This window comes from Pipra filicauda, unplaced genomic scaffold, assembly GCF_003945595.2.
Source record: "Pipra filicauda isolate LSUMZ 115617 unplaced genomic scaffold, ASM394559v2 scaffold80_size11013439_pilon, whole genome shotgun sequence".
In the NCBI taxonomy this organism is placed as follows: domain Eukaryota; kingdom Metazoa; phylum Chordata; class Aves; order Passeriformes; family Pipridae; genus Pipra; species Pipra filicauda.
The window spans coordinates 7,300,754-7,327,609 of record NW_024104987.1 but is presented as its reverse complement, the minus strand read 5'-3'; the positions used below and the strand labels follow the sequence as shown (position 1 = coordinate 7,327,609).

At 45.6% G+C, this 26,856-nt stretch overlaps 2 protein-coding genes and 1 long non-coding RNA gene across 7 annotated transcripts; 1 reads left to right on the top strand and 2 right to left on the bottom strand.

Annotated features, from left to right (window-relative positions):
• Positions 1-1,770: 1,770 nt before the first annotated feature.
• On the bottom strand, positions 1,771-5,455 carry TEN1 (TEN1 subunit of CST complex). 2 transcript variants are annotated; one of them, XM_039390160.1, is made up of 4 exons: positions 5,210-5,455; positions 3,842-3,945; positions 3,549-3,706; positions 1,771-2,360 (listed from the first exon to the last, which is right to left on the bottom strand). In XM_039390160.1, the coding sequence occupies exons 2-4, from the start codon at positions 3,925-3,927 to the stop codon at positions 2,221-2,223; spliced, it is 384 nt and encodes a 127-aa protein (XP_039246094.1). In that variant the 5' UTR covers positions 3,928-3,945; positions 5,210-5,455; the 3' UTR covers positions 1,771-2,220. The 2 variants fall into 2 exon arrangements, with proteins under 2 accessions (XP_039246094.1, XP_039246095.1); XM_039390161.1 differs by lacking the exon at positions 5,210-5,455 and having other exon boundaries at positions 3,842-4,117.
• Positions 4,995-25,782, top strand: ACOX1 (acyl-CoA oxidase 1). 2 transcript variants are annotated; one of them, XM_027749567.2, is made up of 14 exons: positions 4,995-5,494; positions 6,643-6,802; positions 11,986-12,146; positions 17,039-17,146; positions 17,660-17,779; positions 18,881-18,996; positions 19,183-19,352; positions 19,654-19,816; positions 20,479-20,669; positions 20,889-21,068; positions 21,702-21,807; positions 21,897-22,040; positions 22,836-23,042; positions 24,027-25,782. In XM_027749567.2, the coding sequence occupies exons 1-14, from the start codon at positions 5,380-5,382 to the stop codon at positions 24,075-24,077; spliced, it is 1,992 nt and encodes a 663-aa protein (XP_027605368.1). In that variant the 5' UTR covers positions 4,995-5,379; the 3' UTR covers positions 24,078-25,782. The 2 variants fall into 2 exon arrangements, with proteins under 2 accessions (XP_027605368.1, XP_027605367.1); XM_027749566.2 differs by lacking the exon at positions 11,986-12,146 and adding an exon at positions 14,988-15,148 and having other exon boundaries at positions 5,008-5,494.
• Positions 20,003-26,833, bottom strand: LOC120325034. Of its 3 annotated transcripts, none has more exons than XR_005566810.1 (2): positions 26,755-26,833; positions 20,003-25,678 (listed from the first exon to the last, which is right to left on the bottom strand). It is a non-coding gene; the product is annotated as an uncharacterized LOC120325034 (long non-coding RNA). The 3 variants fall into 3 exon arrangements; XR_005566811.1 differs by lacking the exon at positions 26,755-26,833 and adding an exon at positions 25,863-26,637; XR_005566812.1 differs by lacking the exon at positions 26,755-26,833 and adding an exon at positions 25,763-25,849.
• Between the last annotated feature and the right edge of the window lie 23 nt (positions 26,834-26,856).

The following is a 26,856-nucleotide window of genomic DNA, read 5'->3' as shown; positions in this document are numbered from 1 at the left end:
CAAAGAATCACACCCTGGTTTACCATGGCTGGTTGTTCCACCCGGGTTGTGCAGTGTGCTGGCTAAAGCCAAAAATTGAGGAAAATGGATGTACAGAGGTGCTTTGGGGCCTGGGGAAAGGCAGCAAGAACTGCACAGGGCCAGGGGAAGCTCTCCCACTCCATTTGTAGAGTTTTTGGCATCAAGGGGATAATCAGGCTCGTGATTAATGTTCCCTGGGACACGCTGAGGTCAAAGACCCAGCAGGATGTCTTTTTTATTGTTTTTTTTTTTCCTTTTTATATTTCCTTTTTTTATGTGTGTCTTGCACAATTGTCCCTTTAACCTCCCCACCGTGGGCTGTGCCGCTTGGTCAGCCTTTTGGAAGATGCCCTTGAAGAGGGATTAATCATTGACTTGACAGCTGACGGAAGACATGATTAAAAGAATCTTACGTATTGTGGCACCAGGAAAGGCAAAGCCAAAGGGAATGTTGTCTGGAGGGCTTGGAGGCTTCACATCTCTAGGTGGTCATGGACACGGCAGCTGTGTGAATCCACAGGGAAGACCCCAACTTTTAGGGCTGATTTAGCCCATTGCTGAGCCAGCAGCTCAATTTCTTTTTTTTTTTTTTAATTAATCCTGATTTTGCTAATTTGAAAAAAACAAAGCATTAGTTGCTCTGTGGCAGAAGTGGGATCCACACGGCCATGGCAAACTCTTGTGTGGTTTCTCTGGTGGCTTATGAAGGTTGAGTTTGCACTGAAATCTCCGTCTGAAGTCATTGCCAAATTTGCTCTGTTCTTTACTGGTAGGATTTGTGGGTTGATTTTTTTTATCATAACACTTGTAGAAACCTGGTATTTTGGATGTTCTCAGTCCTGGCATCTTGGATAATCCCAACTCTGGCAAACTTGGACATTTGGATAAAATTTAAGCATGAGGAGGAAGGTAGAACAGATAGGAGATGAGGTGTAAACATAAATGCATCATGACAGACTCGCTGTTGCCTTACACAAAACCAGGTTATAATCTTGCCTCTTGAAATCATGGTTTTGGATTTGGGCTCAACAGAGTGCTCAGTCACAGCTTTTCTATTTTTGTAACTGGGTGAAGAAAAACATAAGGCTAAATTATGATTAAAGATTAATGCAAGTACTGTAATTGCCATCTCAGGCCCTTGAATCAAGCCTGCCTGCAACGGGATCGTGCCAATACCTGTTGTATTTTATCTGCTGCTGTGCACTGGACAGCTTCAGTCCTTATTTTCTGCACATTTCAACAGAAAAACCATTTTATTCTCACTTGACATTAGTGATTTTCTGTCCCTTTGTCAGTGGTTTAATTCTGCTGGGTGGGCCTGGCACCATGTTCTTAAACCAGAGTGGCTCTGATGTAAACTTCATCTTCTTTTCTTGCAACTTTTTCAAAACAAACCAATTCCTTACATACCCAGTACTTAGGAGAAGGAGGAAATATGTGAATTTTCTTACATCATCCACAGGGTTTGTGCAGGGTCTAATGCATTTGACTTGGCAAGAAAGAGGGTTTTAATCAATAAAAGACAGGCTGCCTTCTCTTTTCATCTTTATTTAGGAAAATATCAATCAAAAAAAAATCTCTCAAAAGGGATTTAAGATCTCTTAAACTTAATTGTGTCAAGGAAGAAAGTCAAGTGATGGTTGTCAGGGCACTTCAAATATTTATCTTAGAGGTAAAATCAATCCTCCCCTTGGACACCAGCTACTGAAAGCCTGAAGAGGCAGCTGCTACTGAAAATAGGGACTCTTTGTTCTTCTTGTTTCTTTGTTGGTCAATCCAGGTAAGTGAGTGTTTTGCCAGGAATGTTCCTGTGTGGCAACTGAGTCAGGGCACCCTTTCCTCTTTCCTCCAATCTGCCAACAATGAGCTGCTTAACTCCAGATTCAGTGACTTCTTTTCCCGACTTCTCCAGGCCCTGTATTACAAAAGGACCAGTATAACCCAAGTGTTCCCCTTCCTTAATCACCCTTTCAAAAAACAAACAACAAACCTTCCCTGAGCTATTTTCAGTGATGACACATGGCATGAATGGATAACCCAGTCACAGACTGACTCACAGCCTTCAAGTGCTTCCCTGCTCAGTGACTTTGCTGTTTGCCACAGCAAAACCCATGTAGCAAACCCACATCCTAATTTACTTTTAACATATTTGTTGCAAATGGTAGTGCAAGGACCAGCATATGTCTGGTCTCGGAGCTGTCAAGATGTGCTGCTTTCCCTCTGCTCCTGCCTCTCCTTGAAGTATTTCCTCTGCTCCTGTATGGCTTGTTCCAGCAAGGGCACGTTCATCCCTTCCACGCAGGTCAATATTCGTGCTTTTACCACGGGACTGGAAGTTTCTGTAGAAAGAAAAACAGACAAAGCAGCTTGGAGACAGAGAGTTCCCTGAGGCAGCATATGGCTCCAGCTAGACAAGTAACCACAGCCTAAGTGCCAGGAGACTGGATTGGCCACTGGCCACTGAAGGGAGCAGCAGGCCTGGGAGCAGGTTAACTCAGTGACATGCTTCCCCTCTGCCCTGATGGCTACAAAATGCAGGTGACTGACACTGCAGGTCTCCTTGCACTGGGGAACGGTGCCAGTGCCTGCCATGCAGCATCTGTCTACTTCATGGCTGCATGGAGTTTGGTTTTTCCTGTCTAAAAAGCAGCAGGGACAGGTCTAATCTCATTTCTGAATGCTCCTGTGCAGACAACAGGACAGAACAAAGCTGGGCTTAGAAGAGGCTCAAAGCTGACTATAACCAACAGTTCATTGGTAGCATTCAAATGGTAACATGGAGCTGCACAGAGGGACCAAATCTTCGTGACACAGCCACCATCTCAGCCTGCTCCCCTTCCATCCCTGCAAAAGGGGCCCAACTCGCTCCCAGCCTGTGATGACCAAAATAACATCTTTCTAGAGGAATTTCGTGGCAGTGGTGTAGCAGGTCGCTCTCTAGAGGCCACGTGCAGTGTGGCTTTCCACATTCTGAGGATTTCAGTGGCACAAATGTGAATGCTTGTTACCAGGTGTGGCCAAGACAACAAAGGATTTGCTTCACCATCTCAGCCCAGCTCAGATCAACTCCCCAAGCAAAGCAGCTGGAGCACAGGGCACCCCAGGAAAGGACAACAGGGTGCACTGCATGACAGAGCCTGCCTGAATTCCTCACATGTCTGAGGGCAGGGATGATAATTAGAGCCTTTCAAGGATGGCAAAGACCAACCCAGCGAGCTTGCAATGAGGTATTGCTGCAATCAGCCACATTTGGAACGAAGACGGTCGGTGTGGTGGCTGCTGGTGATGCCAGAAGGCTTTAGCACAGGTCTCACAAGCCCAGCAGTGGTGCTTCTTGTCTCTAACAAAATCTGTGCCAGAGCATCAGATTTTCACCAAGATAAGGGTGGCTCTTCTCATGGTCAACAGGGACAGACAGGCTGCTCCTTGGATCAGCTGGAGGCAGCTGCACGATACGAGCTGCCTTGGCCCACACTGCCCTCAGTGACCCACGAGCAGCAAAAGGCACTGGTTCCTGGAGCATTTACCTTCCCTGTATTCAGCCTCTCCCAGGACGATGTAGAAAGATCCCAGCTGGGCTTGGAACGGCTCCACAAACTTGGTGTCAACACAGACCTGGTACTGAGCTGAGCTGTGCTGAGCAGTGAGAACGGCTTCGGATCGGGCCAGGTCATAGCAGCATAACCTGGGAATGATGGATTGGGGAAGCTCAGTGGTGCAGAAATACAATTACAAACCAAGTGAGGGGAGTGAACCAGTGAAGGAAAGGCACATCTATGGCATCCCCTGGCCCACAAGGAGAGCAGGGTATCCTTCTCACCTGCCAAACGTCCTCAGGGCCTCCCCCTCAGGGACTGAGTTGTTGATCTCCCATGGGAAGTAATAGACACCAGCACTTGGCAGCATCTCACACAACTGCTGGGCCTGCAGGAAAGCAAAACATCTGAGTCCATGTTGTTCCAAGCTATAAGTGACACTGCCCCAAAACCCCTTCTTTGCCCAGGTACCACCATCCAGGGGGCTGCAGGAGCTTCATAGCTTCCCTGATGAGTCCTGTTTGCAGCTCAGTGTCAAGCCCGGGGCATTCCGGCATAAACAGGCACTGTCTACTCCACCATAACCCAGCATGAACAACAGGCAGCCCACCAGATCCTCCAGGTCTGGTCCAGAATATGGATAGGTTAAGAAAGGTTAAGAAGTGGGAAAAATGATGATTGAGAAATTCAGAGAGTGGGAGGGTCTGAGATGCAGGAGTAGCCTCAGCTGCTGGGGTGATGGGTTACTATGCAGCAAGATTTAAGGAATTATCTTGAACTTGTTCTCTTACTGCAGAATAAGAAATTCTGGCAGTGTCTGATCCTGTAGCTGGAGAACAATTACTTGGACACAAGCCAGCCTGGTTTCATCAGCAGTCTAGTAGGGTTTAGGAGACAGCGATGAGTGAAAAGGATTCATTCTAAAGCATTGCTCACGGGGCTTGCAAAATGCCCCACAGAGGACTCCGTGGGAGGCTGCTGAAACCAGGGCAATCCTGGCTCACCCCGTCTCTGCACATGCCTCACGCTGTCTGGCTGCCCCGTGCAAGGCTGGGAACACACACGGCGGGCGGCAAAATCCCCCAGGCACGGTCTCGACCTGGCCACGGAGGTGCAGACCCACCTCCCTGCACTCCGCAGCTCCCTCCATCCCCGCCTCGCCTAAAATTGAACAAGCAGGGCCAATTCTGCACCTCCAGAAGGGCAAAGGCTGTTCTGCACGGCGTGGGTTTTGCTCCCGAATGGCGCTGCGCGGGCGGGTGGGATTAGCCAGGTGTGCAAGGTGCTCGGTGTGCGTTTTTCGGGTACAGAATCGTTTATGTTGCAGAAGCCGCACCCCGACCGCCACACCCCCTGTGCCCGCCCAATGCGCTATTTAATGCCCGCGCCAGCTCCACCGCAGCACGCTGCAGGCACATTATCGCAGCACTTTATATGCGCATCCAGAGCACTGCCCAACCCCGCGTTTAACGCGTGGCCGAACGCGCCCCGCCAAAGGCATTTAACGAGCCGTTTATTTAATTAACTATCCAGCGCCGATGCAGCAGGCGATGTGCGCGTTCCCCACGCACACCACACCGCATCCCAGCCCCGGCTGCGGCCCGTTTGAGCGCTAAGGCGCCGCTCCAAGCTCGGTCTAACGCGCCGCTCACCGCTCCAGCACCGCATCCCGTGGGAACGGCGCCCACGTGGTCGGGACCCACGTGTCGTCGCGGGAGTGACGTCGCGCGGGGGCGTCGCCGGCGGAGCGGGGCCGGAATCGGGGCCGGGTTTGGGATCGGGACTGGGATCGGGACCGGGACAGAGCGGAACCGCCGCCGCGATGACGATGAACGCGGACCTGCGGAGGGAACGCGCCGCCGCCACCTTCCAGCCCCTGCTGCTCACGCACATCCTGGACGGCGGCCCCGAGCGCACCCGCCGCCGCAAGGAGATCGGTGAGGGAGGGCCCGGCGGGGACCGGGCTGGGGAGGGCGAGGAGGGGCAGAGACAGCCCTGGTGAGGGCTTGGGGAAGGAGGTTTTAGGAGAAAGAGACGCGGCGGTGGGAAGGGGAGAGGCTGTGGAGTGAGGGACACCCAAGAGGGGACCCCCAGGGCGAGGGAGACCGGGATATGGGGACGGGGAAACGGGGTGGGGACCCTCGGGGAAGGTGAGGAGGGACGAGGTTGTGAGGAGGGGGACACATGGGGGGAAGGATGTGTGGAGGAGCTTTTGGGGAGAGGGGGGACTCCAAGGAGAGGGGAGAGCTGTAAAGAGAGGATTTGCAGACAGATGGTCACAACCTAAAGGAAGTTTAGGGCTAGGCAGGAGAGGAGCTCTCTAATGGGTTAGACAGGAACAGGAGCTGCGTTACGTCCCTGGTCTCCCTCTCGTCCCCTTTCCAGGAAGGCTCTGGGCTGACCCTGATAGAGCAATGTCCTTTTACTTCTGTTTCCCCTTCCTCTGGAGAGTAAGAGGCAGCTTCTCACGGTTATTTCACTCGGGCCCTCTCCTCTCCTGTTTCCTTCCTGCCACGCACTTGCCCAACAGTACAAATGTCACCTGTTTGTCACCTGCCACCACTGTGGTATGAGAGATTAATGAACTGCTTCCATTTTCTTCCCTGGGGTGGGATTGTCAGGGGCTGCTGTTGTGTAACTTCTGTGCCAAAGAGGGGGCCACAGGGGGTCTGTGGCCTCAGGGTACCTTGTTTTCCGGTTGGCACAGTGGGAATAGCTGCTCTGCCCTTCTGCAGGGAGGGAGTTACGAAGGGATCAGAGTTCAGGAGGCTGAGGGACAGCAGCCTGAGCCTCTGAGGCTGTTGCTGGGGGACCTGCAGGTCTTACGTCAGTGAGTTGCCCTCCTGCCAAGTCCAGAGTGCTCTGAACTAAGCATGGGGTTTATGTGTAAAATGAGAGTGCCAGGAGTTGCTCTCTAAAAGGGCTTTGACTTTTTTTCTGATTTCATTAACTTCCAATTTTATTTTTAATTTTCTGGTACCTGTGCCTTGAGGTACAGCAGGTAAAAAGCTGGGTCATTTCTCACCCACTGTTTGTTGAGGTTTGTGGAAACTGAGCTTGTTTTCCTCTTCTGTTCTGTCCCCAGAGGCCTTAGTTCTTAATGACCCTGACTTCCAGCATGAGGATTTGAACTTCCTGTCCCGTAGCCAACGCTATGAGCAAGCCATCAGGAAGAGCTCCTTGATGGTGATGAAGTTAAGGGAATATGGAATTGCAGATCCTGAAGAGATCTTCTGGTTTAAAAGGTACCTACATCCAGCATTTGCTTTTTGTATGTACTGTGATCATCACCAAGGACATTAGAGTTGTGCTTTTTCCCTGTGTTTGCTGTCCAGGGGAAGCTCAAAACCTGTGCAAAAGTCCACTGAAGTCTTGGCTTTAGTGAATTTCAGATGAGACCTTGATTTCATGAATATTATGTTTTCTTAGGTTATTGACTAGAGAAGCACCATTAACAATTACACCCTGCTTCTTATATGTGGTGCAGAAAGTAAAAAATGGGACTTGTAGCTTGATTTGTTTTTTTCCACGAAAGAAGTAAAAAAATACACTAAAATATTTTCAGCCTGAATAGATCTGATGAGTTTGCAGCTTCTAATGAAATATCTTAAATCCGATTACTTCACTTTGCACTTAGACCTAATAAAGTAACATTGCAGGCATACTTGAAAATGTTCCAAGATGGCTTAGAAGTTCTTGTTTATCACTGCCTGTCCTATCTCCCACCTCCACGCTCCTGGTGCTACAGTGGTTCCCTTTGACCCAGAGGCTTTTTGTTCTATCTGACCTTTGGTTTATCTGATACGACCCTTGGATTAAGTTAATAAAAATAAGACTGTCTTTACATCTGAGTTTTCATCCCTTCCAGGAGGAATCAGAACTTAGTTCCTGATTTTGATGTATTTTTCCCCTTAGTTCTGTTAAACTCATTCTGATTTAGTCAAACAGAGGCTGTTAACAGATTACACAAACCTAGAAATCTATGGTAACACCGTGGATATATCCTCTGGCACAGTATTTAATGAATCACAAGCCCCCTCTGACTGGTTTTGTAGCAAATCTGGCATGAGCCTTAGGGCATGAATATTGGGAGCAGGTAGTTGAAATCACTGTGGTTTTAATTTCCAAGAAACTGGTCCACACTGACCTGTGTCATGAAAGTTCTCGTGGAAGTAAAGTAAATGTTTTTACTCTCACTGTCCACCAATGCCAACTTTAAAAAGAACAAGTTCAGTGACAGTATTGGATTATTCCAGTGCTGCATAGTAAAAGTTAATGATTAATTTTTTTTCCTCCACAAGGATTATTGGAAGTGACAGGGAAGTTTCTTCATTTATTTGTATGGAGAAAATTCAGAGAACTCTATCCAATCTACCAGCTGGCAAATTTCAATGGAGTTTGCAATGTAAATGCTGTCTTTGGTAGCATTACTGACAATATCATATGAAAACAGACTTTTCAGAAGTAGCCAAGTGAGAGATTCTAGTTTTGTATTTCCATAAATTTGTGTGGGAGTCAGCAATTCTTAACTTTAAATGGATGAAAGTGTAACATTTCATATAGACACCAAATAATACCTCTATATTTTATGTGATAGGAATAGTCAGGTGTAATGAGTCAGAATTCATGATCCAAAATCGACTGAAACAATGAGGAAGACTTTTTTCAGAGTCAATTCTAATTGCAGGCATATAAATGCAATTACTTCAGACTGACTGCTTTTACCATTTTTTAACCATATTTATTCTACATAAACATGTAGAATAACATACAATGACATGTAACAGAATGAAGAGCAGTACATGAACTTCTTGCCTACAAGTGCAGTGTGCTTGCTCTGAGAACTATACACTTACTATTCCTGATTTGACTTCTTTACTGTAGTGTCTGGTGTTGGCAAGGGAGGATGTGGGCTTACTGCTGCTTAATAAATGGAAGAAATGAAAGGATTATTTTTTCATCCTTTGATTTCATTTGCATTTTAACATTTGTCTCCACTTTCTCACCTGCTGAGTGTCAAATATTTTTTAAACTCAGTGAACTCCACCCAGCTGGCAAAATGAAGTTTATTTCTATCACGTATCCAAACATGCTAATTGGTGCTAACTAGAAGAAACCCCATGCGTGCAAAAGCTGACCTGGAGGAACTGTATTTGTGTTCATGCATTTTTCCAAATTGGAAAATTGAGTGGATATGGTGTTGCAACATGCCTTGAATGAAGTTTATGAAAGAGATTGAAGTCCTTGATTCAGATGTCAAGTTGTATTTATTGTGATGGACCATCAGAGTTTTACATATGGAAGCCTAAGAAATTCTTTCAGTCATCCCCAAACAGCAGGGACAGATTTACATATGCAATTTTTGGAGAATTTTGAGCCAGTAGTTTTCCTGTAGCTTTCCTATATTCCCTGAACAGCACTAAGGAGCTTGGCACATGACTCACTGACTTTATAGCTTGATTTATGAATAGGTGAGGAGAAATGCTGCTTCCTTCAGCTGCCCTGAAGATACACATAAACAGTTGTTGCTGCTGTGACATGCCCAAGTGAATGAATGCTCCTCCTCTGTTTCCAAAGAGCTTTGTTGGACTCCAAACCGTAAGAGGATCTATTAAATATATCTAGAATCCATTTTAGTTGCTTCTCATATAGTCAGTTCTTCTGTGGCCACACTGCAGTTGCTGCTGTGATACAGCTTTGAAGGCCAGTGCCAATATTTCAGATTTCTTTGACAGCCCTAACTACAGCAAAACGTAAGTCAGCATGAGAAGTGGGAAGTGGTTCTGATGTGTGATGCTACAGAGCTCTTGGAAGAGAGCAATCTGGCCAGTTTTAATTCACCTTCAAGTTTAATTAACCTTCAGTGAGGAAAATGGGATTAAATGAAGAAGTGAAAAACAGTTGGGAGAAACTGGGTCACTGAAGAGGAGAAGATCCAAGAGCTGCTGGTCACCAAGCGATCCCTGTGTTCATGGGCATCGTGTGAACGTGCACTTTCCCTGTGGGAATTTGTCCTTACGTCTCCTTTTGACACTAAATTAGAACCTGGTGTAGCTTTGAGGAATCAAATCAGAAAAACTGTACTAAAGGCCCTACTGGCCACTGCTAAATTAATTTGAAGGGGATGAGTCTGACTTGCTTTTTTTGATACAGCTGGAATAGGAGTTTATTCCCATAGGATTTGTCAGCTCTGAGGCCCAGTAAGCACAGTGCAGACATAGCTCCTGCTCCTCCTCCACTGGGATGACCCTTCGTGCTCTTCCTTGAGAGAGTTACTTCAAGGACTCCTGCAAAAAGCAGAAAAGTTTGCATGCAGACTTTGCTTTAACCCTGTTCTGTCACCCAGCTCTGCAGCCTGAGAGTGGCTTTGCAGTTGTTCATGTAGCTTTGGAGCCTCTGAAGAGGCAGACTCTACTTCTGTCATGCTCTGTGCACTGGGAGACAATGACTTACCTGTCATACAGGTGCCTTCTGCTGTGTGGGAGGCACTGGTTGCTGTGAAATGTGGAAAGATCTGTATTGCCAAAGCATGGGTTACTACACATCCATCTCCCGTCAGTGGATTTGGAGCTGCAGCCTCCTCATGACACTGGTTGTCGCAGCAAATCTGACCTCAGGCCACCAAGGTGATCGTTGGTCATTGAACAAATGGCCAGTGCCACGGTCACTCTTGATGACTGCACACACTGCAGCCTCTGGGGAACAAAGGCAGTGGGAATGTAGAAATTCTGATGGGAAGCAGTAAGAGTTCACAGAAAGGAAAAGAAGAGAAGAAAGCCTTTTGTTCCTCCCTTCACAGCTGTTCCTCCTCTTCTGGAGGAAAACAGGTTTCTGCCTTCTTGTGATTCAGGTTGTTAAAAGGCATGTTAAGGAAATCCTAAATATTCAGTGTGGAGAATGCAGAGATGAACAGTTTCTGCTGTAATTTAGGTTTCAGGTTCGTTAATGCGAGAAGCTGTTAAAATGCTGCATGTTTAGTTAGTGAAACACCATGACCTCCTGACACAGGGGTGTTAAAGCATCCACTTGCAAAATGTTTGTTGTCTTACTCCTGTCAGAGAAGGTGCTAATTAAGCACGAGGTACCTGGCACTTATGATTAAACTTACTCATAGGCAGTGAAAGTTGCAGCTGTGGCCTTTAATGTTCTTGTTTTTTCTGAAGCATTACCTTCAGAGAAGCAGTGTCTGACGTGATTTTTCTGACAGCAAAGCACGTGCTACAACTTTTTCACAAATTCCTTCAGGAGCCTCTGAAAATACCCAAAGAACCGTTCAAGCTCTTCCCAAGCTGCCCAGAAATTGTGCATTTCAAAGTCAGCACTCGGTTTCTCCCTGTAGATTTGTCCTTTTGGGCCCGAGGAGCAGATGCACAATAACTGTGCTGCAGGCAGTGAGGACATAAAGGGTGCTGCTGTTGCTATATGGGTCCTGGGCTAAGAGAATAACCCACTTAGGAAACCACAAGAATGCTGAAGGTATTCTGTCTTGCTGTCCTTGCAGCATTTTTAGGCCCTTGGTCACCCTGAAAGCATCAGCTTAGTAAACGTGTGCTGCTGTAGTCGAGTGTTTTCTGGTAAGAGAACCATCTGCCTCTATTCCAAGAACTTGAGACACTGTAGCTGCACTCACACCAGCTTAAAGCACAGTTCATGCATTAATCACCAGCATCAGATTACTTGATTGCAATAGTTTTGGTCCTGGAAAAATCAGAAGGGAGGATGTTGTGGAGTCATGTACTCCACAGTGACACTTTAGCATGTTTGTGTTACAGAGCTTGTTGTACTTGGGAATGCACTTTGCCTGCCATCGTGGCTGCTAAATAATTAGAATTTTCTCTCATGAAATATCTTCTGCTTAGATAAAGGACACCTAAAATGTCTGATTTTTTTCCTTCCATTCCCTCCAGCACTAGACTGTAATGGTAATTTTAATTAAAGGTGAGTTCCTGATCTCACAACTGATAGGAGCAGCTACAGGTAATACAAAGCCCTTCTGAAAAGCACTCGATCACCTAAGAAGCCTTTTCCTTTTCAGTGCATACTGCTTGTAGCTAATAAAGGCCTAGTTGTAGGCTACCAGCAGCAGTGGGATTGATTCCCACCAAGCCTGAGAGATGGGGGAGAAAAGAGTTGATTTAGTTTTCATGTCCTTAGTTTTAAGTTCCCCCTAGATCTTTGTAGAATAATATTTTATTATACAGTTACATAGCAACAGCAGGATTCATGGGGAGATGAAAATGTCTGGAAGAAACATTTATTTCCCCATTAGCATTGCTTCTAATGCCTCCATATTTGAAGGTTGGTTGTGTGACAAAAAAAAAAAGGTTGAAATAGGCCAAGAGATTATTTTTCTTAGTTGGAGAAAAGCCTTTCAGGTTCACAATCACAGTAAGACTGAGATCCAGATCCCTCTATTTCTCTCCTGTAGAACATGCATTGGCAATGTGCCTGAACCTCTGGGTCTCCACTTCAGCATGTTTCAAAAAACCATAGAGACCCAAACGACTGCTGCTCAGAAGGAGAAGTGGCTGCCCCTGGCCCGTGGAGTCAAGATAATTGGCACCTACGCCCAAACCGAGTTGGGACATGGTTAGTTCCCTTCAGGCATCAATGGGTAACCTCTCTTCTGTAACTCCAGTGTGTAAGTTTATGATGTTCCCTGGGTAACTCTAAAAGGGGAAAGGTAAAATACCTTGGTTAATGCTTGATGTTTCTTGCCCTGTAGCCAGACAGCCACCTGTTTTTACATCCTGACAATCCCAGAGTTCTTTTTGGTCTTTTCCAGAATGCACCTCTTAGCTGATCACTGCCTCTGTAGTTGTTTACGGTGAGGAGATTGTTCTAAGCCCTCAGAGTCTGAATTTCACTGGAACTGGTTGGAAAGTGTCAGCCAACAGTCTTGTGGGTTTTATTTTTGCCTGCATTTGGGGCACGTGTCTCTCAGAGTTCTCAGTGCAAGGTTGGCCTGCAGAAACAGGTCAGGAGCATTCCTTTAGGTGCAGTGGAGCACGGTGAGACTGCAGTTTGGTTTGAAAGTCAGGTATGCTTTGCCCCAGGCACTTTTCTTCCAGATGCTTCTTCACTGCAGCTGTACAACTTCATGGAAAGGTCTTAGTTATAAGGAAAAAAAAACATCTTACTCCTGCTATTGTTGAAAACTTCCACTGCTTCAAAGGAAAAAACATTTTATGCATCAGAAAACAATCTTTTAGCCCAGAACCTGGAATTATGGCTGTTAAATACCAGCAAGAATGGTTAACAAACCAAAGACTCCAGTGCTTGTGCTGGCATCTGAACTGGGAGAGCATGAGGTGTACAAGTCTGGACACTGCAGAAGCTGGATGGCAGTGCCGGTTGCCTGGTTGTTCATTTACAGCTGCTGAAACGTTTGTAGAAGATTCAATGAAAGAAATCCTGTCCTCTGCCCTGCCTGGGAGAGATGGAGTTGGCAAACCCAGCTCGACACCGGAAACTGAGGGATAACTGGATGGCAACAATCAATGCCTGCTGTCCTTGTTTGCTTTCCTACAACAGCTGCTTTCAATCGGTCACACCCACACTGAAGTGATTGGGTTTTACTTGCAATTTCACATTACATGATTTTACTTTCTTGCCTGGTGATGGTCTGGTTTGCTGATAGTTCTCATGCTGTTTGATGGTAATTTGACACTAAATAGAACTATTATATTCTCTGCTGAATAATTAAAATGCAAACTTTTGTGAATGTCAAGCATCTGACTACTCCACCTATAAAGCTGCTGCAGTAATTGTCACTGAACTTTGCTTAATTTAATCCTAATGTTTAGAAACTGGTGATGGGGAAATAGACCATTGATTATTGAGTTGAACCCCAGCCTGGATGGGTAGTTGCTCAGTTTTATCTTAGTGACTACCTGTGTGATAGCCTGTGTTGATTTCAACCTGTTCCATAGTGAAGAAGTCTCTCAAAAAAAATCAAAGAAAGAAAAAGCACAAATAGCACTTAATAGGACTGAAAAGGAAGTGAGAAGGAGCAGTGAAAATACTGTGCTGTTTCTGTCTGGTTTATAACTATTGCTGGTAAATAAGGGTTTCCTTTCCCTCACTGACTGTTAGCTGGGTACTTCTCATAGTACTGAACTCACTTATAATCCAGTATTCTTGGTAACCCATTAGTCCCCTCTTGGGCTCGGTCACTGTGCAGTCAAAAAGCTTTGAAAATATTTCTGCTGGGTTTGTTGGATGGTTGAATTTATTTATAGGTGCCTGAGAATATCAAAGAACAGAACTGCAGTTCTTGGGAAGCCCCAGGGATAGAGCTAGTTCATACTAATGTGTGTTTAGAGAACACAAGGGTGCATTGTTCCCACTTCGATAAGAATGTCAAATGAGTTTGAGCCAAGCTCAGACCAGTGCTCTTTCCATAATGCATATAACTTAAATATATATATATATATTTCTGTTAAAGACATTATTTCATACATAAATGGGCCAGGTGCAGGTACTGATCCTCAATTTATCCCCACTATTTTAATACTCAAATCTGTCAATATTTAAAGATTTAATAAGCATTTTATTCTTCATATTGAACAACTTAATAGACCACTTAACTACTTCACAGTGGTGCTTGACAGAACTTGGAGGAAGAGTCGTTCTAATGAAACATGTTTAATTGGAGATAATTTGTGCTGGTGATTTGCAGATTGAAAAATGTTGGCTTTCTTGCCGAGTTGTTCGTGTTCACAACGTTGACTTACACATGCAGAGCACTGTCCTTTTTTTTAAACATAGCAGAAGTTGAAGGGAGTTGTTTTGGAATGCCATGTACACTAGTAGTGTCTGATCTTTAATTTAAAAAAAAAATTAAATAAGTAACGCAGACAGTTATGATTTGCCTTTTTTAAAAAAACAAAATTTAGTTAAAATTTAGCTTGTTCAGCTGGATAAACAAGAATTTCTACCAGGTTCTGCCTTCAAAAAATGAAGAGGATAAAAAAGTGGACTTCCTATGTCTATGTAAGGGCTCCCTGCATCCAGCCAGATCACATCTTCATCAAACTGACATTCTGCCTCAGCCCATTTAACTTAAGGATGCTCTGGTTTGAGAACCAGAGTGAAGGTCTGGTCTGTCTTTGCTTTGGATTAATCCCTTTTTTTTAATCAATCATGGTGTATCAAAAATAGGTGAATGTTGCAGATGCATTTTATGTATGATAAGAAAGAAATGCATTGCAGCCCGTTTATTTCGAAGTGAGTGTAATTTCTTATTATCCAGGCCTGAGAAAAGGACAGTGCTCTGTCTTTCTAAAATACACTGGATGAACTCGGATTTACACATGAATCATTTTTTTTTCTTTTTGTCTCTTCCTGAATCTCCACCATGAATCCTCATGCTTGCTTCCCTCCCATAACATTCCCTTCACGCTCCCATCCCATGACAATTCTTCACAGCTTTGTTCACCGTGGACGGCCTGAGCCTCTGGACCTTCATCTGGGCATGTTCCTCCCCACCCTTCTCACCCAGGCAACCCCAGAGCAGCAGGATCGCTTCTTCATGCCTGCCTGGAACCTGGAGATCATTGGCACTTATGCCCAGACTGAAATGGGCCATGGTACAGTACATTCACTAAATGCTATTTCTAAGAATGGCTTTGTGTACAGAGCGTTCCCCTGCCTGGGAAGAATGGTGTGTGTGTATCCCAGAGACTTCACACCTGCAGCTGTGGCTGTAGGGAGAAGTGGGCAGCCTCTGAAGTGTTTAACAGGGCATTATTGCCATGTGATGTTTAACAGGGCATTATTGCCATGTGGTGTTTAACAGGGCATTATTGCCATGTGGTGTTTAACAGGGCATTATTGCCATGTGATGTTTAACAGGGCATTATTGCCATGTGGTGTTTAACAGGGCATTATTGCCATGTGGTGTTTAACAGGGCATTATTGCCACGTGCTGCTTCCTCCTTTTTCCCCCTACAGGAGGGTTTGGTGTCTGTAGCTCTATTTGTGAGCACCCTGAGTGCTCCTTGTGCCATTCAAACCAGTGTCATTAATGCCTCTGACTGGTGCTGTCAGTTTGGTGGCATCTGTTCATCATTCTTTCCAGTTTGATTTCTGCTTTGATGTAATTAATGTCCAGTGTGAAGACAAAAGGACGGAACTTTTACGGTACTGAAAGAGAAGACAAAAACTTTAAAGAGTTGTTTGTCACCTTGGACTAACCTTGGGTCAGAGAACATGTGGATGACTTTGTTCCAATACTCATGTTTTGTGTGGAGTTTTATTCCCCCTTTGTTAACTCCCATGTGTTCTTTTTAATTGGACTGTGAAATGTTTTGGTGTGTCTTTAATTTTCTGTCTCAACTAGACTTTGGTTTTTGTTGCTATTCCTTTGCTTTCAAGCTTTGAAATGGATTTTGATAACTCCAGCAGTATTGTGATTGCAACACTTTTAATCCAAGTTTCAAAGGGAGGATACTGTGCCTTGGGAAACTTTAATTTTGACATCTGAGAGTTGCAGATGAGAATTATTTTCTAAGAATGAGCAGGATTCACGCTTGTGCTGAAGTGAAATGTAGAGACTGTATGAAGCATAAAGTAACTGCAAGTCTGAGGAGAATCTCTTGCAACTAGTGAGGTTTGAAGATCCTTTACCAGCAAAGTAAGTCTGTGTTGAGCTGCCTGTGGAAGTCTGCCATTACCTCCATGTTTTGGGAACGTGGTTGCATCAAGGTGATCCCCTTTTTCATGTTGGAGCTCTTGTTCTGCTCTCTCAGTCCAGACTCTCAGGAGTGTTCACAGCTTGCCTAGTTTAAGCAAGTAGGCCTGGTGATTTTTGGTTTTTTAATGCATGCAGGGACAATGCTACTGCTCCAAGATAGGTGTGTGTGAAGAGTTGGGGGCAGAAGACAAAGGCTGTTCCTGGAATTACCTCCATCTTTTTTCAGTCTCTTCATCTGCCTGCATCAGTCCCCTGGCATTCACGTGCCATTACTTGCTGTCTTGGAGCTATGGATGGTCTCGTTTGGGAGATCAACTCCACCAAGTGAGGAGAATATAGACCTGAGAGGGAATAAAGAGGTAGTGGGCACTGCTTATTTCATCTTGTGGCTGAGAAGGGTATGATTTTATTTTGCAGTTTAATCAGATTGCATTTTAGTGAAATTGAGGTGAGCGTGGTTTTGTGGAATGCCTTAACTGAGAAAGGGCTTCTGGTGTGTGATAACAAAAAGGTGTCAGATTGGAGGTGCTTGGAAAACTAGTCTTAGACCACTGGGGGAAAAAAATTGACATGTTTTCTGAGAATTGGCTTCAGGTCCCAGATTGTGGTCCGGCTATCACTTGTTCTTCCTTAATTGGTTGAAATTCAATTCTTTATGTAACCTAAAAGCAAAGTTAAAATTTAAACATTACTACTGGAGTTCCACTTTCCGTTGTCCAGTTCTATCCTTGTCTCTGTTTTCTGACTGACTTTCTGCCAAAACAATGTGTTTGCTTGTTTTCAGGGACTCACCTTCGAGGTCTAGAGACTACAGCCACTTACGACCCTGCCACGCAGGAGTTCATTCTCAACAGCCCCACTGTCACCTCCATTAAGTGGTGGCCAGGTGGACGTAAGTGCATCACTGTGTGTCTAAAGCTGGAAGATGTATGGAATAACTTGGGGAGGTGGTGCCATGTGTGTTGCATTTACAGAGTGATGGTTGAAAGCTGACCCAAAGAGTTGGCTGAAAAGCAGTTACTCTTGAACACCAAGAAACAAACTTACCAGAGCCTGCTAAAACATCATCTGTGTGTTCTAGACTGTTATTCACAACCAGTCACACTGTATGAATTTAGTGTAATGTTTGGTTGTATCAAAGTTTATATTTCCTTCAGCTTCACTGGTAGGTTTGCCAAGGACTTGGTGTTGTGTAGTCGAGAGAATTGTGTTGTGCAACTTCCACTGACTTGAGCAACACTGTTTGTCTAGAGCTGTACAGTTGGGGTGATAACCAGTGTTGTAAATCTGGTTTTCTACTGCATGATGTGGTTCAGGTAATCTCAGATCCTGCTTTAAGGAAAGACTCTGTGTGTGTAAGTATGTTTGACTGTGTTTTTCCTTCTGACTCCCACTCCTGTTGCAGTTGGGAAGACGTCAAACCACGCCATCGTTCTGGCCCAGCTCTATACCCAGGGCCAGTGCAAAGGGCTGCACGCCTTCATTGTTCCCATCAGGCAGCTGGGCACCCATGAACCTCTACCAGGTAAAAATCCATGTTAAGGGTTAAAATCCATGTCATGGAATCAGTTAGATCTGTTTCTCTCTGACTATACAGAACTGCTCTCTTGTTGATGTCCATGGCTTACTTCACTAGCTGCTTGCAGTGATTAGATCACAGGGCTTAAATGAGGCTTTCTTGTGACTGAACTACCACTAAATCACCTTTTATCATGCCTTCAATGTGAAGTGCAGTTTGGGATTTTATTCTGTCCCACTGTCTCCCAGTGTCTCCCCAGTGTCTCCTATGCATTCTTAGTGCAGCATGTCCTGCTTTCTGAAAGGGAAAGAAGAGCTTTCATCATTGTTTAGCTGCAAGTGAGCTGGGTGAACTTCAGAGGCAGCTCCTGCAGTGAGTGGATAGTAGGACTGTATGGAAGTTAGGAAGTTTCCCATGTTTTGATGTCCACTTGTGGTTTAACCCATCAGGCAGCTAAACACACAGCCATTCCCCTTCCACAGTGGAATAGGGAAGAGAATTGGAAAAAGGTAAAACTTATGGGCTGAGATAAAGACAATTTAATAGGACAGAAAAGGAAGGGAAATTAATAATAATAATGATAAGAGAATATGCAAAACAAGTGATGCAAAATGTGATTGCTCGCCACCCATTGACTGATGCCCAGACAGTCCCTGAGCAGTGGGCTGCCACACCACCCAGTTTCCCCAGTTTTATTGTTCAGCATGATGCCATATGAAGTGGAATATCCCTGTGGCCACCTGGGGTCAGCTGGCCTGGCTGTGTCCCCTCTCAGCCTGTTGTGCCTCCCAGCCTCCTCACTGGCATCACAGTGTGGAAACTGAAAAGTCCTTGATTTGGTGCAAGCACTGCTCAGCAACAACTGAACCATCAGTGTGTAATCAACACTTCTCATCCTGAATCCAAGGCACAGCACTGTACCAGCTACTGGGAAGAAAATTAACTCTATCCCAGCCAAAACCAGGACACCACTTTTCCATCAAAGCTGTTACTCATAACACTGCCGGGACTTGCTAGAAAACTAAATAATCTTACTGGAGAAAGCTTGAACCTCTCAGGTGGTGTTTAGTTCCTGTTTCTTAATGCAAGTGGCTTTGTCTGTGGCAGGTATTACAGTGGGTGACATTGGCCCAAAATTTGGCTATGATGAAATGGATAACGGCTACCTGAAAATGGACAACTTCCGAATTCCTCGGGAGAACATGCTGATGAAATATGCTCAGGTAAAGCAGTGGATTTCAGCACCTGCTGTTAGACATGGACACACTGAATGCTCTTGTGTGGCTGAATAAGTGCACCAAAAGGATTGTGGGTTGCTTAAGTGCTGCTTGATGAGTTTTGAGCTTGACGTGTCGATATGTAAAAGGGAGGAAACTTCAACAAGCTGGTTTTTGGGGTTTTTTTGGTAGGTTGAACCAGATGGTACCTATGTGAAGCCTGTCAGTGACAAGCTGACCTATGGGACCATGGTGTTCATCCGCTCCCTCATCGTGGGTGACTCCGCTCGCTCGCTGTCCCGCGCCTGTACCATCGCCATCCGCTACAGCGCCGTGAGACACCAGTCTGAGCTGAAGCCAGGGTGAGTGCAGGGACACCCAGGAGCAGCCTTGGTGCTGAGGGGAAATTCTCAATTACTGAAGGGAAGAGGGACTGTGGTTGATATTTGTTTTGGCACTTGATACTGTTTCAAAACACTCAAACTTCAAAAAATCTTTCATTCTTGACTGCCAAAATGTCCTCCCCTGCCAGGGGCATTTACTGGTCTTAGGTACTCTTAGATACTCCAGCTTGATACGGGTGTAGCTTGTGCTATGAATGGGATTTCTGCAGCAGCAGATAGCTGGCCACTGGCATGCTGATTCATCTGTGTTTTGCTCTAGGGAACCAGAACCCCAGATCCTGGATTATCAGACCCAACAATACAAACTCTTTCCTCTCCTGGCAACAGCATATGCTTTCCATTTTGTGGGAGCCTACATAAAAGACACCTACCATCGTATTAGTGGGGACATCAATGAAGGGGACCTGAGTGAGCTGCCAGAGGTACTGTGTCCTCTGGGAACCAGAGGGGTATTTGTTGAATTCATGTGAGGTTTCTTTACAATTTTCACTTGTGAGATGTCTTGTACTTCTGTAGTTTCAAAAGCCCCCAAGTATGTGCTGGTAACCTTTACTTCTTTATTTGCACTATTCATTTAGCACTTTATAAAAAACAGGGAGTAATGCACAGTGAGAAAGCTACTGGGAATATATTTTATCAAAAGGTGACTTTTTAGGAATGATGGCATATCACTTGGGAGTTGAGACTGGTCTTATGCTTGTGCTGTAGCTTCTGAATTGTTCTTCCAAGTGGCTGGTGTAGAACAAGTGTGTTGATCAAAGGTATCAATACCATACTGAGGGGCCAGGGTTGTAAAATGTTTGTTTTCTGTTAGGGTTTCTGTCTGAGAACCTGGTGTGACAACAGGCAGTTGAAGACAGACTTGTACATAAAATGCGTAGGCACAGAAAGGGTGGCGTACTCAAAAGTGGACTTTCCGTGTACAGAGGTTTTCCTATAAATAGTTTGGCTCAGGAAAGAGTTCTTGCAAGAAAAACAGGACCCTGTGGGACAGTGCAGGAGTGGTGTTTTTCTGGGAGCTGCACGTACATGTGCAAGCCAAGAACGGGAAATAAATCTAAACTGGCTTTGCTTTGTCCCTCAGCTCCACGCGCTGACAGCAGGGCTGAAGGCCTTCACTTCCTGGACTGCCAATGCTGGCATTGAGGAATGTCGGATGGCCTGTGGTGGGCACGGCTACTCCCGCTGCAGTGGCATTCCTGACATCTACGTCACCTTCACCCCGTCCTGCACCTATGAGGGAGAAAACACGGTCATGATGCTGCAGACAGCCAGGTGTGGTGGGAGCTCTGCACGGGGGTGCTCCTGCCTCAGTGTTGTGCTGTTTGTAGCAGAAGAGTGTTCTGTACTACCATGAAACTGGAGTCATGTTTCTGTCCCTTGCCCTGTTTTTGACAGAAAAGTATATGCCTACAGTGTTCTTTCTGGCCTGAGCCTGACTGTTCTCTGCTCAAACAATTTGTAAGAGTTGCCATCTGCTGTCTCTGTTTTCAGATTCCTTGTCAAAAGCTACACCCAGGTTAGCTCTGGGCAGCAGGTTACTGGCATGGTGTCCTACCTGAACGACCTCTCCAGGCAGCGCATTCAGCCACAGCACGTGGCTGCCAGGACTGTGACCGTGCGGATCAACGACCCTGTCAGCTTGGTGGAGGCTTACAAGGCACGTGCTGCCCGGTGAGTTCACAGTTACCAGCCTGAGCCAAGCCAAACTGGGTGTCCTGGGAGGTGGTGGTGATGCACTGCCCTGTTAATGCTGGATTTTCAAGGTGTGGTCGGCAGAGCTTTGATCCGTGTGTTGCTTTCAGGAAGTGACACACTTCACTGGGTTGGGGTCGGTGTTAAGTGCTTTGTGGTTACAAGAGGCTACTTAAAGCCTGCTCATAGCCTAGTTACTCTGCTCCCATTTCCATTGGGAAATATTTACATGTAAAGTATATTCACGTGTACAAATACCAATGTTGTATTTGCTCTGAGACTGCTCAGAGATCTCTCTGGAGAGAAACAATCCTGATATTCAAGCCTGTTATGAAGGAAATGCAAGAGTAGAGCAGATGCCTACATGTGAGTAGGTATTGAAGCACCACATGGGTGCTGTCAGATGTCCTTTACCCCCCTATAGCTGTATTGTAGCTGCAGCAGGGGTAACTGATGTTTCAGAGGCACAACTTTTCAGTCCAGGCAATATATTCAGTCATAGCACATCAGAATAATTCAGAGCTCATGTGCCATGACTGAAATCCATATGAATTCAGTGTATGTCATCTAGTGAATGTGGTGCTATTGTGTAAACTTCTTTTTATAAAACAGGCTTGTAGAAGCTGCAGCAAAGAATTTGCAAGCTGAGCTGAACCACAGAAAGAGCAAGGAGGACGCCTGGAACAGAACTTCTGTTGACCTGGTGCGGGCATCAGAGGTCAGTGATGTGCCTGCTACAGAAAATGTGCTTAAGAGCTTCTCATCTCTTTGTGATCCTTTGTGACTGGCCTTCCTGTGTCTGTGCAGGCACACTGCCACTACGTGGTGGTGAAGCTGTTTGCAGCAAAGCTGTCTGAGGTCTCTAACGCCGCTGTCCGAGCTGTGCTGACCGACCTGTGCCTCCTGTACGCCCTGTTCGGCATCAGCAAGAACACAGGGGATTTCTTGCAGGTTGGTGTCTTTCCCCAACACTTTAGATCTCCAGAGCCAGATTCACTGTTTGCAAAGATGCTTTAAATGCCAAATGTATGAATATTTTAGGTATAAATTCTTGACTTCCAGAAGGCCATTAGCAGGGCAGGTCTGGTGGAAGGCTCTTGTCAGGTTTCCCTTGTGATCTGCCAGAATGGAGAGCTGGGTGATAAATGGAAACCAGGCATGTGCCAGGTTTAGCTGAAATGGTTTCCAGTTGGTGACCAGGTGTTGTGTGTTAAAAGACAAGGAGATAATAAAGGAGGTGCACGTTAGACATGCTCCAAGAGCTGGATCTCTCAAAGGGGGGTCTTGCACTTCAAATCTCGACTCTTACTTCAGTGAATGGGTTTAAATTGTCAGGCATTGCTTTTCTCCTCATTCTGTCAGTTTGAGAATGTGCTCGTGCAGCAGTGGTCTTCAGGCAGACGTGGTACATTTTGTCTGCCCATTTTTCCTCTTTGCTGCTTCCTAAAAAATTCCCTGAAACCAGGAGCAATTTAATATACATGTATGCACATTCTTCAAGTAAACTTGCACGCAGGGCCTCTAAGGACTGAGTCTCCCATCCAAGATTAAATGGCTGGGTGGTATAGTAGGCTGTGCTGGGCATCTCCATTTGCTTGTACAGTATGGCTAATTGCCAATTTAATTACTTAGTAAACTAAAAAAACCCTGGTGTTTTATGAACTGCTGCATTTTTGTGTGGGAAGGCTGACCACGGGGAAGGGAAGGTTCTTTTGGCTTCTACAATCCCTTTTTTCCCCCCCCAAGGCGGGTATCTTGACCAGTGCCCAAATCACCCAAGTGAACCAGCACGTGAAGGAGCTCCTGGCTGTGATTCGCCCCAATGCAGTGGCCCTGGTGGACTCCTTTGACTTCCATGATGTCCATCTGGGATCTGTGCTTGGCCGCTACGACGGCAACGTCTACGAGAACATGTTCGAGTGGGCAAAGAAATCCCCACTGAACAAAACACAGGTAAGGAAACCTTATTTCATCCTCTTTTCCTCTTCCTCACACGTGCCCAGAGAAATAACTCCATTTAGGGTTGTTAATTATGCTCCAATGATCTCAGCAGGTAATTGATGAAGGGGGGAGAAAAGTCACTGGTGGTAATGGACCAAAACTAGCAACCTGCTTTCAGTTTGCTTTCTATAGTTACTCTCCCACGTGTACCTCATGGGCATCCCTGTGGGATGCTTTTGGGGTTCTCAGTTGAGGGAGGAGATGATACACTCCATAGAGGAACAACTGAATCATCTCATTGAATTTAAAAGCAATTATCACTTGCTGTTGATTCTGCTTAGTGACAGTAGCTGTGAAAGCTTTACCTGTTTTCTGGCAAACCTTCCCGTGTTCAGGCAGTAGCAGTGACCGGAGATGAAAATAAATTGCTCCTGTGTAGTATTTAGGTGTCAGTTGTTGCACATCTGCCCTAAGACTGGAGCTGCAGCTGAGCTAATAAAATAAACTGTGCTGGGAAGAGTCAGTGTCCCTGTTCTATCAGCCAAACTGAATCCTGTCTTGGAGGTGCCTTTATTTAATTAGGACAGACTGTATCTCCTACAACGGGCTGCCAGAGACTGCAGCTGGAGTTAAATCCCACCACAACTTGCTCAATGTTTTGTAATTCTGAAGTCAATGGGGCTTAGGAGCTTCATTACAGTCCCCTTAGGAGACCTCTACCAGTTTTCTTTTAATTAAAATGCCAAATAATTGTATGGATATAAGGTATCTTGCTTTCTTTTCTTAGAAGAAAGGCAGTGGGCAGGATGTTTTTTATATTCTCACGTTTTGTGCCATGTAGACACTCAAATATAGAAATTATTGGCTGTTCTTAAATCTCCAAACTGCCTCTGATTCAAATTTCCTTAGCAAAGAAACACACTGCAAGATGTGAGGAGCTAAAACTGTTTCAAAGACCAGACTTGACCTTGTGACCACTGTCTTGTCCTCTTGCAGGTTCATGAATCTTTCCACAAGCACCTGAAGCCGATGCAAGCCAAGCTGTGAAGCCTGCAGGGTTTTCAAAATGCACTCTTGTCCTGCCCTGAAAACTGGGTGTTTGCATCCTTTCTTCAGGCACCTGAATCAAACCTTTCAAATCCTGTAGCTGTAGGACAGTGAATAATTGTAGCCTTTCTTTTCCACTTTTGTAAATGGAGGAGGTGTTTGGGGAGAGTGAGTAGGGACTGATGCTTGTTTTTAAAGTGCAATTATAATGGTAAAAATTAACCTTTTAAAAATCTGGGAAAGCTTTATGGATTTATACAAGAATTGCTTTTGTGAAGCTGCTAACTAGAGAGAAGTTCCTGTCAACTGGAGAGGGGGCAGGACTTTACTATGAAGTAGTTGACAGCCCTCAGGCAGTAGCTTCTGATGAGCAGTTATGTCCTCCCCCCAAAAAAAAAGTGTCTTGATTTTTTTTTTTTTTAAATTAGCACCACCTCTCTCCTTGTTTGGCAAATATTTGTGCTGTCTGGAGCCTCCTGCATAGCCTTGTGCACGTGAGTCTGTGTGTGGCACTGTTTTCCTGATGTATCTGGGAAGTAAATGCCCATCCTTCTCTGCTGAGCTCTGCTTCAGGAATCTTTCCAGAAGAAATATTCATGTGTCCTTTGTTTTCCAATACATCCTTTCACTGCCTTGCAGAACCTCCTTTTCCCTGTGTGCCACCTCCAGCACTGGCACCTTGCTCCTGGTTAATAAGAAGTCAAAGGAGAACATAGTGATGCTGCTCTGAGGACAAAAAACAACCGGTAGGAATCAGCTGGGTGCTGATAGCAGATGTTCTGCCCCTTTTTTCACTGTTAGTATTTTCTAGCACTATCTCAAAGCACTTTACAAATGTTACTTATGTTTGATTTGGTGGGAAAAAAACCCACATGTAGTGGTAAAAACTGCAAATTTGACCTGGAATGATGAAGCCAGTATTGGAGGGCAGAAATCGGTTGACCAAGGTCCTCGGGTCTTCAGATTGTTCTGGGATCTTGTCCTGGTTTTTAAAGGCATTTGTCAAGAAAACGACAATCCCAAATGAAGTGTCCAGATTTTTTTTTTTTTTCCTAACTGTGCATTTCCAAGGAGCTTTCTCTGATTTGCTTGATTTTGTTTTTATATTGACTTGGGCCTTGCCACGGTGCTTTGACTGAACAGGAAGGATTTATCTTGTAAGAGAACCTCCTGCTGCCCCATGAAATCAGTGCAGCTACAAATAAGCAAAATCATTTGGGCTTTTCCACACCAATAACTGTCCAGTAACCATAAAACCAGATATAAGGGCAGCTTTGAGCTTAAAATGGCAAAAAGCTTCAGCAAAACCCCAAATCCTGCAGGCAACACCTGAGAAGATGCTTCTCTGCAGCTTTTGGTATCTGCTAGTCTCTAATTTTGGATCAGTTTTCATGGATGAGTTTTTTCCTGGCACTAACAATGATCAGACACAATGTTTGGCTCCACGTGCAGTGGCTGAACAGAATGAAATGTTTAATTTTGAATAAACTAATCAAACTTGCCTGTGAGCTGCCGAGTGTTCCAGGTCCCGTGGAAGCACTGCTGTTCAGGATTCCAGAGGACCTCTGCCTTCCATGTGTCCAGTGGAACAGCCTCCTGACCTGGGGAGGGAGGATGGAGGAGCAGGTTAAAAATATGCTAATGAGAACAGTACTAGTTAACTATGTACAGATCTAATAAATTACAAAAATGTGTTTTCAGACAAGATGTCTCTCTTTTCATGCATTGCCTTCAGTGGATCTTGTGTAAAGTAGTGGAGGAAGTAGAATGAAGTATTCAGAAGACCTTTAATTAGTTGGATTTTGGTGTTTTATGTAGTCTGAGCTTTGTGGCTTTGCTGTTCAGTGTTGCAGGGCAGTGATCCCTGTCCCATCCCACAGTGATCCCAGCCTCTCCTGCTCACAACCACAGGAGAAATACCCCTGGCAGAGGGCAGAGCTGGCTGTGGCAGTTCCTTGGTGTCATTATGGCTCATAAACCATCAAAAGCTGGTCACTGCCAACAGCCAAGATTTAACCATGATGTTGGGCAGCAGGATCTTTAATCCACAGAAGCTCTTGTCAGTTGGTTTTTGGGGTTGGCAGTGATGTGTTGGCAAACGCTGTCCTTCCTTGCTGTTGTGAGGACACTGTGCACTTCTTTGTCCTCTTGCTGCTGTTGGTGGTGACCCCCAAGTGCCACAGCCTGGTGTGGTTTGCTATGTCTCGGGCTCTCTCAGAGCCCCTGCAGCCTCCTTGGGACTCATCCACCTTCTGACAGCACATGGTGGTGCCATTTCCACAAGTGCTGAGGCTCTTCTGCTGGAGTAGGAGCGGTTTCAGTGCCAAGCAGTGACACTTGTGACACTTCACTAGTTTGTGACTGTGGGTTCTGCTTGGAACGATGGACTCCTACAAATGCCACCTTTTGGAAAAGACTTTACAAGGACCCCGTGGTCCCAGAGGGACTGGCAGCGTGTGTGGTGAAAGGCAGGTATAAAATACCAGAGGCAGACATTTCCCTGGGGATTTTATGGAAGCAGGAACTGAAGTACAAAAAACGAGGCAGGAGCAGGGCCTTGTCCTGTACCCAGCTTTGGTATGTGCCCTGCCCATGGCATGAAGGAGGGTCTGGGATAGTTCCCTCGGGGGGGAAGGGCGGGGATGGGGAGCCCGGGGGCTGCGGGAACGTTTCTAACCAGGCGCTGCCAGGGGCAGCCCCGCCGCGATGCCCGCGGGGACGGCCCGAGTCAGTGAGGCAGCAGGCGCTGCAGGGGCAGCCCCGTAGCAGCGGGGCCTTC

Coding starts and splice junctions, on each gene's coding strand:
- TEN1 (XM_039390160.1), bottom strand. CDS start 3,927: ATGCTGCCAAGTGCTGGTGTCTATTACTTCCCATGGGAGATCAACAAC. Junction 3,707..3,841: donor GCCCTGAGGACGTTTGGCAG/GTGAGAAGGATA, acceptor CATCATTCCCAG/GTTATGCTGCTATGACCTGG. Junction 2,361..3,548: donor AGAGGCTGAATACAGGGAAG/GTAAATGCTCCA, acceptor TTCTTTCTACAG/AAACTTCCAGTCCCGTGGTA.
- ACOX1 (XM_027749567.2), top strand. CDS start 5,380: ATGACGATGAACGCGGACCTGCGGAGGGAACGCGCCGCCGCCACCTTC. Junction 18,997..19,182: donor TGCTGATGAAATATGCTCAG/GTAAAGCAGTGG, acceptor TTTTTTTGGTAG/GTTGAACCAGATGGTACCTA. Junction 19,353..19,653: donor CAGTCTGAGCTGAAGCCAGG/GTGAGTGCAGGG, acceptor GTTTTGCTCTAG/GGAACCAGAACCCCAGATCC.